The sequence below is a fragment of the Bactrocera dorsalis genome, chromosome 4 (genome assembly GCF_023373825.1).
Source record: "Bactrocera dorsalis isolate Fly_Bdor chromosome 4, ASM2337382v1, whole genome shotgun sequence".
NCBI classification, from domain to species: domain Eukaryota; kingdom Metazoa; phylum Arthropoda; class Insecta; order Diptera; family Tephritidae; genus Bactrocera; species Bactrocera dorsalis.
In genome coordinates this window covers 1999879-2017052 of record NC_064306.1, presented here as the reverse complement: position 1 = coordinate 2017052, position 17174 = coordinate 1999879, and the positions used below count along the sequence as shown (strand labels likewise).

Genomic DNA, 17174 nt, shown 5'->3' with positions numbered 1-17174 from the left:
CCAACTGACTCACAACACAATATGAGGGACCAGTCTCAGACAAGCGAAACGCTCAAGAAATGCTTCAAAGTTCATGTGACTAACCCAGAAATCTACTTGTTACTCCATCAATTCAAGTGAAATCCTTGAAGTGGGTTCCATTGTCGACTCGTTGCTCCATCGTTGCATGAGAAATCCTTGAAGTGGGATCTATTGTCGGCTAAAAATATTCATCTACAATATCGTAAACAATCTGATAAACTAGATTACTAAACAAAGAAAATCAGCTTAGATAAGCAAACAATCGGCGTCCGTAGCGAAGTTCAACAAGCTCTCACGTATTCCAATAAAATTATCCATAGCATTAGTTGCAAGGTCTAACGAAACGTGTCCCCAATTTTTCTAAAAATGGTACTTTCTGAACGCCCTGTGTAAACCTCTATAACGACATACACACTCTAGCTACACTTACAATTTTTGTTTAGACTCGACATTTAATTCTCGTCTTCACTTTAACAAGAAGTTTTCCAAAAAATTATTCGTCGAAATTTACCATAAAAAACTTTGTAAAAGTATAAAAAACGCGCAATTGCAATTGTAAGTTTTTGCTAAAACTCCACCACAGACAGAGCTGTGGTATCTGTGCGGCATGAAAAGTTACCAATGCTGCAACTGTCAAATACAATTTTCGATAATTTCTTCCATTTGTTTTTTGGCTACAGAAAAGAAGCACTGAAAGTCATATTGTGGGCCTTCACTTTCCAAAGATGGAGTATTTGCCAATTTTCAGCGGCGGTTTACCCAAACGAGCTAATAGCAAGAAACTTACCGCCAATCCTACCTTACAGAATAGGGGAATGTGTTGGCGCAATAGAAATAAGCTGCAAAGGACCTTGTCCGTCGTCGAAATGGAGTATTATCGTAACGCCAATAGCGCTATCTATTTGCAGCGCAATTTAAGCTCTGCTGATATGTTCAAACAAGAACCCAGCACGAAGATCTTACCGGATTTCATGTTACCGAATTCAAGTCCAACAAAGAAGAAACACCAACGCCGTCGAAAGCGAAGATTTTTCGTCTAAGAAATATCTATTTGAAGGGCAGGGAAAAGTCGTCCGCATAGAAAGCGATCAATTTGGCAATCAAATTTGTAAAATATTTCTGTACACTATTTGAAAATAGCACAAAATTTGCATGACCGGCTTACACAACCGCTTTCGAAAACATGCGCAGTTGAGACAACTGTGTTTTAGCCAAAAAATAAATAAATTGAAGAAATTTGAAATTAATTCCTTATTTATTCGCTTGATATCGAACGCTCCACAGTCAAGGGTAAGACAAATGATTCAAAAACAAACTTCTCGGGTCATCTACAGGTAGTAACGCAGAGAGCTAGCTTCGCACACAGAACTCTTTTGGCCATATGAGAAAGTAGAAGGATGAATTGAAACTCTTACAAATATATAGAACCAAAAACGGGCCTACTATAATGGTTGAGTATAAATTTTACAGCCACCGGGTTGATCAAGGGTCATAAGGAATATTTTTCAACGGGCCTACAATAGTGGCCGAGAGTAGGTTTGCCAACCTCAGGGATGATCAATGTTTCGAGAGGAATCACATCGAAAAAATGGTATTGGTGTTAAATAAAAACAAAACACGAGATTTTTAAGAGGATCTCATATAATCATACATCTCAATCTGATTTCCTTTCGGTCCTTGAGGAATCTTTTGTACTTTGTTACTGTACGAAATAAACATGTGTAGTATAAATCTTGTAAAAGAAATTTAAGAATATCTGTAATTTTTCTCTCGACTCAGTCGGTTTCGTCGCTCAAAAGCTGTTTTCTTCTATTTTCCGGCAGACAATTTACAAAATTAGACAACAATAAAAAATATAAATAAAAAAATGCCAAAATTTCCAATTTACGGGCCCATACTCTTTGATAAAGGTGAAATTTGTCCGCACAATAAAATCGCAAAGACCATTCAGAGAGTTTATCACCGCGACCCGCCCATTAGACTCAAAGATGTGTGTCAAATGCGTAAACTCGGCGACCAAAGGTTTCAGCACGAAAGTGAGTGCAACAACAGCAATTATTTGTGGCATGTGACGCTCAACACCGGCAATAATCCATATGTTAGCGCCAAACCGAAGCATGAGACGAATATCAATAGGGCTGGCGCCTGGAACTTTCATAACGTAGTATTCGAGAAGATGCGCAGTGGATTTCGACGTTGTCGCGCTCAAACGTCGGCGCAAAAGCCATACGATACCAGAGCTGTGGAATGGATAATGAAACCACGTGAGTTGTCGTGCGACTCCTCACAGGAGGGTTATATGTGGACGCACCCTGGTAGGAAAAAACGTCCACGCTCCTCACAGTCCACACCGCCAGTGTCAACGAACTGTAAAAAGCGTAGCCTTTATATTGAGTCAAGGGGACGCCGAGACAAGTACTCGCTTTCCGCACATTTCGAAGAAGCGCTCGCTAAGAGCAAAAAGAATTTGGAGAACGAAAAACGACGCACCGTTAGCGAGCGCGTGGAAGGTGGCGCAGAACAACTCAATACGCACATATTGCGTAAATCAGTAATCGTTAAGAAGAAGCTTGCCGATACTTTGAAGAAAGGAGTAAATAAGCAACAGTCGGTTTTGGAGATGAAGGTAGCGCTGAAAAAGAAGAAACAGGCTTTGAAAGCTTCAAATTACACAGGTAATGCGCAGAAAGCTGGTAGAGCTCTACATCATCAATCACTGAAAGAAGTGTCTCTGGCACCAATCTCACCTTCAGTGCGTAAAGCGCCAAAGTTGGAGCTTTCAACAGCCACTTCCCAAACCGACCGCTTACGAAAGACCAACTTCCGAGATTTCACGCAAAAACTAAGTGACATATCCATTTGGTGCCCGCGCAGGAGCAGCTTCAAATGTTTCCAAAGTATAAAACAAAGCGCAGAGTTTGGTAAAGCGCTTTGTGCAGAAAAAGGAGATACGAGCATAGCTATACTGCGGCGCCTCACACAAGCCTTTAAAACCGCAACAAAAACTAAACCCATTAGCAAAATAGCTGAGCGGCTTAGTATGCTGAGTCTGCCTAAGGCGCTGCATAAAGAGTCCAAAAGAAGTGTGGAGCGAGTAAGCAAAGTGACGCGTGTTGGCGTTGGTAAGAAGAAATCCTTTCGTCACTACCGCACATTTCGTCGTCGTGTCAAGCATAGCAAGCATGTAAAGGATAAGCTGACGAAGCCGCAGCAGCGCGAGGACAAAGCAGTGCAGTGTATAAATACCAAGACCAGTAGCAGTACGCTGGGTTCGAGAAGCGGCTCGAGTGTGCTGCTGTCCGAGTCCAACAAAGAATTAAGCGCATGGCTGGAAGGTCACGAGCCGAAATTAGAGCTTGCAAACGAGAGTAGATTAGTACAAAAATCGGATATAATCACGCCAAAAGAAACCGAGAAATCGGATTCAAATAATCCATGCAGTGACTACACAATATCCTTCCACACGCCCATCACGCTGCGTCAGCTCATACAGCGAAACAAGCGTGTAAAACGCTCGAAAGACCCACAGAAATCGAAACATGTCGAGCCAAATGCCTGTCCGAGGTTGTCAGACCTTAAGTCATTAGCGGGTAGTTCAATGGGAACGTGGCAGCTGAAATAGGATCGAACAGGCCGTCGCTTGAAGGACCAAATTGCATATCCTGCATACATATGTGACCCGTATATAGAATTATGTATATTTTACTTCAAGTTTCTTTATAAAATTTTTTGTAAACGATATTGAAGTTCATAATATAAGAGTTGTACTGGTTGTGAGGTTTTTTTGTGAAATCTTGAGTGGACATTGTGACCGCTGCCTATAATGTGGTGTATTTTAGCACCAAGTTGTGGTGAGTTATTGCTCGTTTCTAGAGAGGCTCAAGAAATATTTATTTATTTGGAGCATAGACTAGCGAACTCTACTTATTTGGAACCCGCAAGGCATGAACTTTTCGGGAAACGCTTGTTGAGGGAGTTAGATGGATGATAGCAATAACATTTAATTAATTTATTTATTAAAGCGACATCTCGAATAACGCACTTCTCACCTTCTCCTTTCATTACGGTTATTACGTCTAATTTATGCGTCTTTTAGTGAAATTCTTTACAAATATATTCCACCTAAGGCCGTAAATATAAATTAAGCACCTGGTATTTGTTAAACACTCAGTAGCGTTTAATTTTTATGGCTCTTTTCGCAAATATGCAAATCGATTCAGAGAGCACTTGTCACTCGTTTTAAGTTGCAAAAAATGGTAAATATCATATTCTAAGCCTTTGAACTTTGAAGCAAATGCAACGCAAGCAAAAGTACATTATTAAAAGTGTAAAAATAGACAAAATTGCAAATAAGTGATCACACAAAAATCTAAAAATATAGCTAATTGACTAAATTTAAAAATAGGTATGCTAATTATAGCTTCGTGAAGCGTAGAATTTGACCAAAAACTGACAACTCGACAGAATTGTACCGCTGCAACAACAACAACCAGTAGTATTTTATATTTTATTACGAAAAGCATTGTTCGCCGCTATCGGACCACTATAACATAAAGCTGCCATACAAACTGAACGGTCGCAATCAAGTGCTTGTATGGAAAGCTTTTTCATTTGACGAAATATCTTTATGAAATTTGGCATAAAATATTTTCAAGGTAACGGTACAATTTTTTTTTTAGATCGACTACTTTAACATATACATATGTATGCATGTAGCTGTCATACAAACTGAACGATCAAAGTCACGTGCTTGCATGGAAACGTTTTTATTTGTGAGGATAGTTCTGCTTCGGTGCGGTCGAAGTTAACGTTGTTGTTTTGTTTTTTAACTTTAGAGTCTTTTACTGTATATAGCTTTAACGCATAATAATGAATTATATTTAATGTGCTTGGCTTAAAAAGTATCAACAGCGCCTGTCACCCTCTTTAAAACGTAAACTATTCATTTGCTCCGAAAATTATACATATAAGTATTATTGATCACTACAGAGATACTTTTCACTACACAATCGCAACAAAATGCAAACACAATTAATTTTTATATTTTTTTGTGGCGATAATAGCGTGCTTACCAGGCAAACAAACACTCAATTAATAGACTAACAACCGCAACAGCTGACAAAGTACAAAACGTATGTGTGTGTAAGTATGTATCTTATCTTTATATGTTTAATGAGCATTTGGTTATGACACGATTGATATACTAAATATTTAACATTTTCGATAGCACGCAATTAAACGCAATGAACAATTGACAATTTTATTTCGACATACTTACACATACATATGTAGCTAAGTATGTACATATGTATGTGTTTGTTTGAATCAAGCTGTTAAACTTTGATGTCACAAAATTGGGTGCAAGCTTACTCGTATTGCGGTTAAAATAAATAAATAATTAACTACAGTGTTGGCTAAAATAATGGAAACACGTGAACTGATTTTACTCATGCATTAAAAAAAAATACACTAAAAGCAAATAACCGATTTTTCTAATTTTTTTTTCTATTATTTCAGATTACTCTTAGAAATCTGCTTTGCTTTTTTTAAAGTACCGTTATTATTACAATATTTTTTATTTGATATTATTGCTGCTATGCCTTTTTTATTCAATTACTATTTTTGGATTCCATTACTATTGTCAAAACTGTAGCTAAGTTTATTATAACCATTAATATGTACATATGTATGTAGGCGCCTAAATTTGCGTGTAATTATCGATTTTTAATTAAGATAATGATTACTAGGACTGCTAAATCAGAACAGCGTTTATTGAGTTGTTATTTATGAGTCTTTGTTTTGCTTAAAAATAATGGACTGCGACATCAAAATTTACAGTGATAAAACATACTAAATTTAAAACAAAATAATTCTTTAATTAGATGTTTTTCAAATAAAATTAATAAATTTTCATATAAATAAAAACTACAGTTTTTGAACGCAGAATAATTCCAAATAAACTCTGTTAGATGAATTTTTAGCAAGTTTTGGCCTTAGTCTACATAAATATGTGCATACGCAAGTCATTTACTGCAGCAGCACTCTAAACTCGAGCACACAAAGCGCAAAATAAATATCCACTTCATTTATAACTAATTAAAATACACGTGTACTCACTTATTAGTAATCTCCAGCACATCCGACATCATAAGGCGATATTTTTTGCGAAACTGCAAACCGCGTTTCGTCTTCAACAGGTACTTATTGCAGAAATCTGTCAGCGACACAAAGTATATGAAACCCAGCGAGGTGAGGAACAGGCCACGCTGCAGCGAAATGCGATCTGTAATATTGGGTATCTGCAGCAGGCTGCCGCAGGCCAAACTCATCGAGCCAATGGAACAGGCCAAGGACATGTAGCAGCCGCTGCCACGCAGGCGCTGTTGTAGGACGTTGTTAGCGCCCATAATTTGTGCTTGCTTAGTAATTGTGCTCGTTGCAGCGACTTGTGTGTGCGTCGCCAGAAAAAAGTTTATTTATTTGCGTTATTATTGTGTATTTTTAGTAGTGTGCGCGTCCTTTGTACGTAGCTGTAATGATATAGAAGAAATTTGTAATGTAAGATAGCTAATAAATTTATGATAACTGTGCAGTTTATAATAAGAAATGATATCAAATGATAAGATTAGAAACTGTGGCTCATGCAATAAAAAAATTAACAGTCATTTGTTTACAATTGGAAAATGGTATATGTATATGAATTATGCATATGTTTATATTTTTTATATCATATACAGGGTATATTAAGCTTGCCACGAAGTTTATAACACCTAGAATGAAACGACGACGAACTAGTCTCTCGCTCTTTATTTGTGAAGGGTATCAAGTAGTTAACGTGTTTTCTTGTTTATCACTCTTATCAGCAAATCACGTTTTTTAAACATTACTTTAGGCAAGAATAGGCAAGGCCATAAAGTATAATATACCTCATAAACTTGGCAAGCCGATTATCGGATTCCGCTTTGCTGTTCTCTCATTGAATTTCGGAGCAATTTGAGCTATAGTCTACTCTAACACAGCTACAGCATCTTTGAGCGAGCGGAAAATGACACTCAAAATAAAAGTAAACACACAATGGTGATAAGGCAGCTGATAATGGTTACGCAAACTGTAGACAATGGCGAGTAAATTGTTTTAAAGTGCATGTTTTTTTCTTTTTTAAAGACACAATAATAGAATGTTATTAACACTAGGTTAAAGGTGAAAGTAGAGAGCGAAAATCAATGTATATTTACATACATATGTATATGCAAATATGTGTATAGTAATGTATACGTGGAATTGTAGCAAAATATGACATCATATTAACATTTTCATGGCATTCTAAGATATACATACATACATATATAGTAATTTAATTAGTTGTATAGTAATTTTCAAATAAATAATCTGCTGATCATATGCATATGTATGTATATACATACATACTATGTGTATAAGCACATATTATACATTTTATTTACTGTCGCCCTTGACTCAGTTACGGCATATCATCATCCCTTCCGACATATGTACACTCTTTGACCCATAAAACCCCACACTTAGGCGCCACGCGCACACAACAAGCGCCCACATGCACTTGTATTTGGCAAAAGATATCTTCAAAATGACGAAAGCAAATGAAATGTGCAGCTAAATGACGCCGTAGAGGGGATTTCGCAGACATGTTGACACCAAGCGCCACCGCACAGCCACACGTACATACAATATTACTAAAAGTGTGTAATATAAGGCAAATTAGAGGCAACTCAGACAGACATACGCAACAAAATGTGCATTAGACGATAATGACGGAATGTATAATGTGGGATTGTGGCAAAGACTACCATATAAAAAAAAAATAAGAACGAACACTACGAGAATTTCATATACATACAAAATAAAATTGTTTAGTGTTTCGATTCTTCAAGCAACAATATTATATTAACAACTGATTCTTAAGTGCCCTTTACTTCACAGTTTCTGTGCATAAATTACGGTGAGCTTACAGAACAGTGGAATTGATCACATCCCATAGTCATGATGAAATGGCGATGACTGTTCATTCTAAACCAGTACAACATAGACAGGTATTTTAGCAAGTGTGTTGTAAATGTACAAACATACGTACATATAGCAGCAACCTATCTAGCGACAACAATGATGTAAGCATCGCTTTATTGCTTAAATTGATTTCAATCGCTATTTCAGCTGCAAACTGACAGTGGTTTATAAACTTGTGTAAGGCTGCTCCACAAAGTAGCCAGAATCATTTACAATTGACAATTGTAATTACCCCCTCCATTCGACATTTTGTTCTTATTCTACGTGGGTGTGCGAAACGGCTTAAATTAATGCGCACACAATCCAGAACCGACTTGCATAAACGTGTATATGTACATATGTATTTGAATATTTTTAAGCGACAATACACTTGGACTTTGCGAGACAGGAGGATATGCCAACTATGATAAATGCATGTAGTCACATGATATGAGCAATAGATAACAGATTTGTACAAAACAGCACCGTGTCTCTGCATAAAACAGTTGTTTAAAATAAATGATTCGTTCGCATTATGCATGAAAACTGCAGCCATGACCAGAATACACTTCCACACTCATTTTAAAATTGTTTCCAGACACAAATAACACATAAATCTTAATACGCGTGGGTGTATTAAAACCAAAATTAGTTTAATTTCCTTAGAACACGTTTTCGTGACATGTTATGCAAGAGCACTGTATTGAAATTGGAGCGTCACAGGTACCAGGTAGTGTGGCAAGTAGTAAAAACGGGTGCTGTTCCATGAGGACAAAATATGTATGGGTAATCAAATTGTACCTAATGACACTGGTCAGCGTGGAAAGGCAACGTTGTAATTCAGTCTGCGTAAAATGGCAATCGGATGTCATGAGAATGATAGCCTATACACAGCCGCCACTTATCAAAAATGTGTCACCAAAGTGTTTGCAGTGTTTCTATGCACTGGTCAAATGGAATTTTGCCATTACAACACCACAATGTATTTAATTTCCAATTATGACTACTTCAGTACAATGCAGTTTACACTAGTGCAATTTAATGAGTTATGCCGGCGCCTACAATTCCTCTGCCCGCTCACTATAAATAACGTAACAACATTGTATTATACTCCACTGCATCATCGTACACAAATACAATTCTCCATATGTTCGCAATAGCATATGTACCTACATATGTATGTATTTCAATTCGTTTTTTGATGCTCTAATTTTATTCTCAATACTTTACTATAAGTAAAGTTATAAAAAAAGAAATAAGTAGGCTATATTTCCCAATATCAGACACTCCATACGACACTCAACGGTACAGTAAAAAATTACAATCACCTTTCTCGTAGTTGGCTGTTCGTCTTGCTTCACTAACTTTTGCACAAGGTGGGAAATTTAGTTATTGCTCAGTTAATATTTATCACAAATCAAAAGTACTTTTTCTTATAAAACACCAGCACTTAATAAAATAAACAGCTGTACGCGATTTAAAACCCAATTGCACTGATTAAAATAAATAATCAGCAGGCGAGCAAGTCGCGCCGTTGAGTGTTGCCATCTTTGAAAATTATTGCCCAAGTAGTTTATGGGCAATAAGTATAATAACTTTTGGTTACGAAATTTGAAAGCAGATAATTTGAACAATTTTTCTTCGAATACAATATTTTCCGTATTTATTTAAGGGCAAATTATGAACTATAAAATGTAAACATAGTCTAGTTCACAAACATTTGTACGTCTCACCAAAAAAGTAACATGCAACACTGTTTCCGCATCAGCTGATTGGATTTTCACCAATGACGATGTTACCATAGCGAATTGTTGTTAATTTTATTTGCCAGTGTTCATGGCATATATGTAGATTTAGATTTCGATATTTAAAAAAAAAAATCAAATTTACAGTTATTTTCGAGATATTCAAAGTATTTTTTTCGCTAATATCTCCAAAGTTCGAATTTTTTTCAATTAACTATAATTCAATAATTATAATGCTGAAAGAAAATACCATATTTTACATTTTTATTTTACCTTTCTAATATTTCCGTCATTTTTATTTCTGTTTTAACTTAAAATAACAATGGCATACAATATCACAATTAATAAATAATCGATTAATCTAGTTTACAAATTTTCTTAGCTATAACGAACAACTCGCACACTTAAACGTAATTAATTTTCTATTTTCGCATTAAAGTTTCAACTATAGGTTAACGAAATTTTAGAAATAATTAGTGCATGTACCGTGATTTATTTGTATGTCGATATAAATTTGTATACGTGCAGCACCACCCAATAATTAAGCCAATTTAATTTTATACTATAACGGCATTAGTTCCGCCAACGATTCTGTAATAGTGCTATCACGAAAGCGACCGATACGAAGTGCATACGAAATCACATGTGCCACATAGCTTTGTTCGTGTACACCGTGGAACAAGTAGGCCATGGCGCCTGAAATGAAATTAAAAAAAATCGAAATTAAAGTTTGACCCAACTTTCGTAATTCTCGGCTTAGGCGCACCTTTAGCATGTATTGTGACGTCGGAGCCACCATGCAAATTTTCATCGGTATTTATAGCCGCCTGTTGTGTATATTCCCAAGCGGTGGTGTCCTGAGTGGTAGGATCAACGCGCTTACCATTAGCATCGGCTTGGAAACCTTTATAGCTGGTGCCATAAGTGAGTGTTGTATAAGGTGTGCCTTCCGTCTTCGAGGTTGAAGCAACACCGAGTATGTCAGCTCCCCTTTCTGGATGACCGTTTATAGTTAAGCTGTGCGAATGATCAGCGGTTACGATGATCAAAGTTTCGTCCAGCTGGTCACTGCAATTAGAAATTTAAAAGATTACAAAATTCTTTTATTTTTCATGCCGCAAGTATCAGCTCACCTCATCTCTTGCACCGCTGCATCGACAGCTTCATTCAGCGCCAGCGCCTCAGAGAGCGCACGTCTAGCTGTACCGCGATGATGTGCTTGATCAATCATGCCACCCTCCACTACTAACAGAAATCCCTTGTCTTTACTCTTCAACACCTCCAACGCTTTCACAGTCATATTCCGCAACGATGGCATACCCGCGTCACTGCGATCGCGCTCGTGGTCATACTTCAAGTGTCCATTTGCGAAAATGCCCAAAACATAGTCCACGGAGTCACCGTTCAAAGCATTAAGTTCACCGTTGTTTTGCACAACTGCGTAGCGTTCACCAGCCTGTTGTTTGTAGGTCTTCCAGTCGGTCACTAAATCGCGTCCGTCCTTTGATATGCAGCCCCAAGTGTCGATCGGATCGGCTGGGTTGTCCGTCACGCCGGAAACTAACATTTGACGTCCGCCCCCCATGATTACATTTATTTTTCGACCCGTTTCATCCTCCACCAACTGCCTGGCTATGTCCTTGCAACCCTCTTGTTGCGCCTCCGCTGACATCTTAGCCTCACACTCCCAACGGCGATCGGGTGTATGCGCGTACAAAGCAGCCGGCGTTGCGTGTGTTACCCGCGTCGTCGTCACAAAGCCCGTATTCATGCCATCCAGCTGAGCCCACTTTAGTATTGTCTGCACATGATGCGAAGCATCCAGCGAAGCGCTGCAGTTTTTAAGCAAGACGCTCGAGTCAACACCACCCGTTTCATAATTGACCTTCACACCACCAAAAAGCGCCGTGGCGGTAGAAAACGAATCAGGCACCTGCTTGTCGGCACAATATGTCTGTAAGGCGCATAAAATGTAAAAAAAAAGGTATTTGAAATAATAAAGCGCTCTCACCTTTAGCAAACCCATGTGTGGAAAGCGCTCCCAACTAAGTAAACCCTCCTCTTTGAAACCATAAATACGTGTCGCTGTCACTGTATTCGGACCCATGCCATCGCCCACGAAGAGTATAACATTCTTCGCGCGGCGCCGATTGATTTCACGAGACAACGCATTCTTTAGCTCCTCAATGCCCTTCTCATACCATACTTGTTGCTCCGGAGGTAACTGCACATTCCAGAAGGGTATGTCTTCGCCAGCATAGACCTCACTCGCCATTTCATAGTGTACCAAAAAACCAATGCACATGATGGTAAAAAGTACACTCGAAAAGGTAACGGCAACAATGAAAATTTTCGACTTGAACACGTTGGATTTGGGCGGAATGGGCTCCTCGAGCGAGTTCGTGAAAGCATGACTCGAATCTAAGCTATCCATCTGCACCTCAATGCCGTCCTGCGAGTGTGGCAATTTGTTCACATCCATAGTGACGGCAGTCATTCTGCGGGGAATGGGGACGTAATCGTTTAAGTCTGTGAAGTGAAAGAGTAAAAAATAGAATCACAACCTTTCAATATGATACACTCTAGTTTTCTGTTCTACCGTCTGAAGCGCTATTACAGAAAGTTCCCGACTTGTAGAAGACTAACGCTATCTAAATCAAACGTAACTACATCTTCAAGTATTTTGACATGATGAAGCTATAAATTCCTTATCAGTGTATACATCTATAAATATGTATTTAATTATTTATCATATATCAACATTCGAGTCGGCTAATCTTTATGACCCACCCAACTGTATGCAAAATGGTACGCAAAGATAATTTATTTATAAGAATTTAGTGGGTTTATAAAAACCGGGTAAAAAATTGATAAGCTCAGCTCTTCTGTTCTATCAACGATAGTGGCCGTTTCTGCAAGTCTCTTGTCATATTTTATAAATTCGAAAATTCTATGGTTAACTTTTCCCTTTTACGGAGGAATTGTGATGCTTAAGCTCGTTAAAAAACAATTCTTTCAATAATAAAAGAAGGTAGCTTTTGACTCTCGCTTGACCTAACGATACACCAAAACTCCTCAGATAAACATTGCGCAAAATTATGGAATAAGCAATCGTTTGATAAGCGCAAAGTTATCGATGAAAATCAAATAAATGATCTCTAGTTACCTGAGTCTAATATGAGCCTATTTCTTGCTTATCAAAAATACTATTAACAATAAACATCAATTACGAACAGAATTTTAAAGAGCGCTTTGTTTTGCTGTTAACAGATAACTGACTAAATAAACATGGCGTCCACGCCTGAGTACGCTTTCGCTGCATAAGCGCAAACATGTCCGCCGGAAAGCATTGCTTTCAATCTCAAGTAGTGCTAATTAACACTTTTGCACTTGCACACGTTTATTATTAGAGATAAGTATACAAATATGAAGCATATTGCATAAATTAATGACTTTTTGGATAAACAATTACTTTACTAGTGATGAATAGAATATGGTATATAATAAATCACATTTTGCTATATTTTTTAAAATTAAACGCAAAAATAGTAACAGAAACAGATTTCTATACATTTTCTGTTTTGCTTTATAAAATTATAACATAATCTTAAGTTTTTTATAATTTCGTGGCTTTTTTATGAGAATTGAAAATTCCAAATTAGTAACTGACACAACAACAGTAATGAAAACAGAAACGATCGCAAAACAGTTACTTATCACTTACTCTTCATTTATACAGTTTATTTAAAATTCTGTTTCTGTTACTATTTTGATGTGTATATGTTGTTGTTGCCTTCATTATTAAAATTATATTTTTATATCGATTTATGAAGAACATACTTTATAGAATGTGATTTTCTCGCTAATCATTTACCAACGTTTGTACGAGCAGTTAAAAAAGTATACAAATCGTTACTTGTTCCCTTTTATTATAAAAACATTAACAGTAATTTATTGGTATGTACAACGTAATAAATAAATAGCTAATAACAAGAAAAACAAGTACTTTTTCTAAGAAGTATTAATGCTTTGAATGAAATGTGATTTTGCAAATAAGTTACTGATTTATAGCACTAGATATATGCATATACATATGTATAAGCATCTAAGTACATACATACATATGAGCATCAGTCGGCAAGTACTATAATAAACGAGGCATTCATGATATAAAAAATAAGAAATATGCTTTATTATTGCCGAGCAAATGATAGCGCTTATAGATGTTTCTTTTGTAAATATATTTAGATTAGATCTAATCCTCTTATTTATTGCTCTATTAAATAAAAAAATGACTAAAAAAACTAATTGTTTGACCGTCTGATATTAAAGTTAAGTGCCTTTTTTATTATTATTTAGTTTATAGTATTGAGATAATTAAGTGTGTATATTTGTTTATGTTTTTATGTGTATATTAAAAATAATTATTTTTGCGGTTGCGAAATGGAAGCATGTATTTATGCATAATCTAGCGTTGAAAATGTTTTTTCACCGAATATACGACACATCATGGCGCTTAATTTATTTAATCGCTTTAGCAATTAAAACAATAATAAAGCTTAGCTTTAAAAATCGTAAGTACAACGTAATTATGTTTACATACCTATAATAGTAGAAATAATATTTAGCGTTTGTTGAACATTTGGCAAAGTGTGAACGGCATATTACTACTGTTATTGCAAATTCAATTGAAGTCAAATCATCACCACTTCAATCAATAAATTTTATTTTATAAAAATCCAACTAATTAGCAGCCCTACTTCCCCACAAGACCAATAAACTCGTCACTTAAAAGGCCTGCAATAAATTTCATCACACGCGATAAATAAATAAAAATTACCGAAAATGTCTGATGGAGTCTCATTTGACGCTGCGTCAATACCAGCAATATTTTACTCAATAAAGCAATCCATAAGCCCAATATACATATATGAAATGCACACAAACCAGCTGGCCAAGCAAAGGATATGTGGAAATAGCGCTTGTAAGCAAAACAGGCTGCATTTGAGCCGGATACATGGACGCAATAAGTTGACAGAAGTATAAAAATACTTGCAAGTCATCATTAGTAAGCTCGCTGAGCTTTGTTTGTATAATGGCAGTTACTTGGCTAAAATGTATGTTTATGTGTGAACTTCGTTACGGTTTGGAAAAGCTATTTTCAAGCAAAGACGTCGAAAACGTGTTATAACAATAGTTGCGTATGGAATAATGATGCGTAAAAGAACAAGCACTTGGTTTATAAATAGCCGAACTGGACGCTTCTTTGGACGTATGCGAAAATATAGGATTTTTATGCAAATATTTATATGCATACATATGCACATACATAAATGTGTATGTGCTAATTTAGATTTCATTCAACTGGTTTCAAACATGCGTTAACCTTCAAGCGGGCGCGCGGTCATTTGTAACGGGAGCGGGCGCGCGTAACCGAAAAGACGTTTGAGATGAATAAAAGAAATAAAGCACTAATTATTCAGTAATTATTTATTTATTTGTACTTAGATATATTATCATTGTCCATAAAGTCTATTTTGTCAAAAAAAGTAATTAAAATTATTAAAAATGTAATGTGTAATAGTAGTAACATAAACGTAAATGTACTAAGCGTCGTCGATTCGACTACGCGCGCCCGCTTGAAGGTTAAGAATGGCTTGTATGTATGTTTGTATGTACCTTTGCTAACATACATATTTATATTTATAACTTGGAAACGCGTGCAAAGTTTTTTATGACCACTCAATAGATTGCAAAACATAATAAAATTGTTGATGAAAAGCGAAAGGGAGAATATCGAAACAACAAAATTTCAATTGAAACGCTTGATTAGTGTGGAAACTCACGAGTAGATGTTTATTTGCAATAAAAACAACATGTATGTAAGTACCACATATGCATGTACATAGATTTGCACCTGCTGGCAAGGAAAATAAATCAATTGAGGGGAAGGGGGAGTAAATAACTAAGAAGTGTGCATAAATTCCAAGTAATCAGAGACAGCATATAAGAAAATTTAGTGGAAAAATATAAGTAAATAGAATATATCGCTTACTAACTTGGAAGTCAGATGAGTAAAAAATTAAAAAAAGTTAACGAAGCCCTAATACTCTTCATAAATCAAGTATTGAGAAATAATGCTCAAGCGAATGTTTCTTTACTCCTCAACCTTAGTCGGCTAACAGACTACAGAACATTTATTTCATCATTTTGGCTAACGTTCTATAAATAATCGTAGGCTTGGTACATTGTAGGCTATTAACAACAAAAATTGAAGAAGTCTATGTTTTTTCTTAGAAGTTATAGAACTATTTTCAAAATAACGCTGGCCCTTCGCTCAGCAAGAGCTTGTTGTGTACAAGAGCGTTCGAAGCGAGCAAAAAAAAAGATAATTTTTCACGAATAGCACACACTAATACCGAAAAAAAAATCAAAATTGCATAAAATAAATAATGAGATGCACTTACGTTTAATGACTTCCGATTTCCCGTCGGTCGAGCGCTTCTTCAAGCAGATTTGTATGCGCTTGTGACGTGCTGCCTCCACCGGTGCTGAATTTTATTGATCTTATGCTGCCGCAGCCACCGCCTGCCACCAGCCCGCTTACGCTTGAGCTCGGAACACGTTTTTCGTTGCTCAGCTAATGCTCGCTGCCTACTTTATTTGTTGTTACGCTTAAGTTCTTCCGCTGCTGCTACGCACAACGCGAAATATTTATTTTTTGCACACAAATTTGTTATTTTCTTTTAGTTTTCACAGTTTCTCGTTTGCTCAACACTTTGTTTGCATATTAACAATTAATGAATAATTTTTTCCTTTTCTTTTTCATGCCCACACTACGACACGACTCACGAAGCAAGCAATTTATTCCCGCATGTGTGTTCGTACGTTGAATCCATTTCAATTTCCGTGCATTAATTATTCATGTCTTCGGCAAAGCAGCGAAGGCAATGAGCCACTAACAAACTGTCGCAACGCCACGCACCAACTGAGCAGCTCGAATTCGCAACATCTCATATAAACGGTTAACCGATTGTAATTAAAACAAAACACAAGAACATTGACAACACAACTAAAAGCAACAACAACCTTTACAGGTATGCTCGCTCTTCACATTTTTACGCTCACCTTGTATTGTGTGCTCTATACACTCCATTTCATCGTGTCTCATGCTTGGCGTCACAGTATTCGTGCGCAAATGAAAGCTTTCTCTCGAGCGAATAACGGAGGATACACTTTTTAACAGGCAGCTTGTGTAGAATTGCTGCAATTTGTTGCCTACCCCAGGGCGCTGATTTCACTTTAGTGGCTATAACTTAAGATGTTTTGAGAATTTCACGTTGCAATTTTCCTACGAAGAAATTTTAGCACACATGTGAATTTTTT

The 17174-nt window shown here is 36.6% G+C and overlaps 2 protein-coding genes across 3 annotated transcripts in view; both read right to left on the bottom strand.

Annotated features, from left to right (window-relative positions):
- Window positions 1–9551, bottom strand: part of LOC105226148 (ceramide synthase) — a 39762-nt gene extending 30211 nt beyond the window's left edge. The window contains exons 1-2 of one of the 2 annotated variants that reach the window (XM_011204933.4): window positions 9372–9551; window positions 6139–6551 (exon numbers count right to left, since the gene is read on the bottom strand). In XM_011204933.4, coding sequence (XP_011203235.1) covers window positions 6139–6428 — 290 coding nt within the window. In that variant the 5' untranslated portion in view covers window positions 6429–6551; window positions 9372–9551. Of the gene's footprint in view, window positions 1–6138; window positions 6552–8844; window positions 8867–9371 lie in introns of those variants that run through there. The other variant, XM_019990238.3, reaches the window with a different exon arrangement.
- Window positions 9552–10042: 491 nt separating this feature from the next.
- LOC105226149 (alkaline phosphatase) lies at window positions 10043–16790 on the bottom strand. The gene is made up of 5 exons (XM_011204934.4): window positions 16256–16790; window positions 11800–12317; window positions 10922–11742; window positions 10555–10856; window positions 10043–10484 (listed from the first exon to the last, which is right to left on the bottom strand). The coding sequence occupies exons 2-5, from the start codon at window positions 12283–12285 to the stop codon at window positions 10351–10353; spliced, it is 1743 nt and encodes a 580-aa protein (XP_011203236.1). The 5' UTR covers window positions 12286–12317; window positions 16256–16790; the 3' UTR covers window positions 10043–10350.
- Between the last annotated feature and the right edge of the window lie 384 nt (window positions 16791–17174).

Excerpts from the sequence above, each read along its gene's own strand:
- LOC105226149 (XM_011204934.4), bottom strand. The coding sequence starts at position 12,285 with ATGACTGCCGTCACTATGGATGTGAACAAATTGCCACACTCGCAGGAC. Across the intron at positions 10,857-10,921 it reads GCAGCGGTGCAAGAGATGAG|TGACCAGCTGGACGAAACTT; the intron begins GTGAGCTGATAC and ends TTCTAATTGCAG. Across the intron at positions 10,485-10,554 it reads CGTCACAATACATGCTAAAG|GCGCCATGGCCTACTTGTTC; the intron begins GTGCGCCTAAGC and ends ATTTCATTTCAG.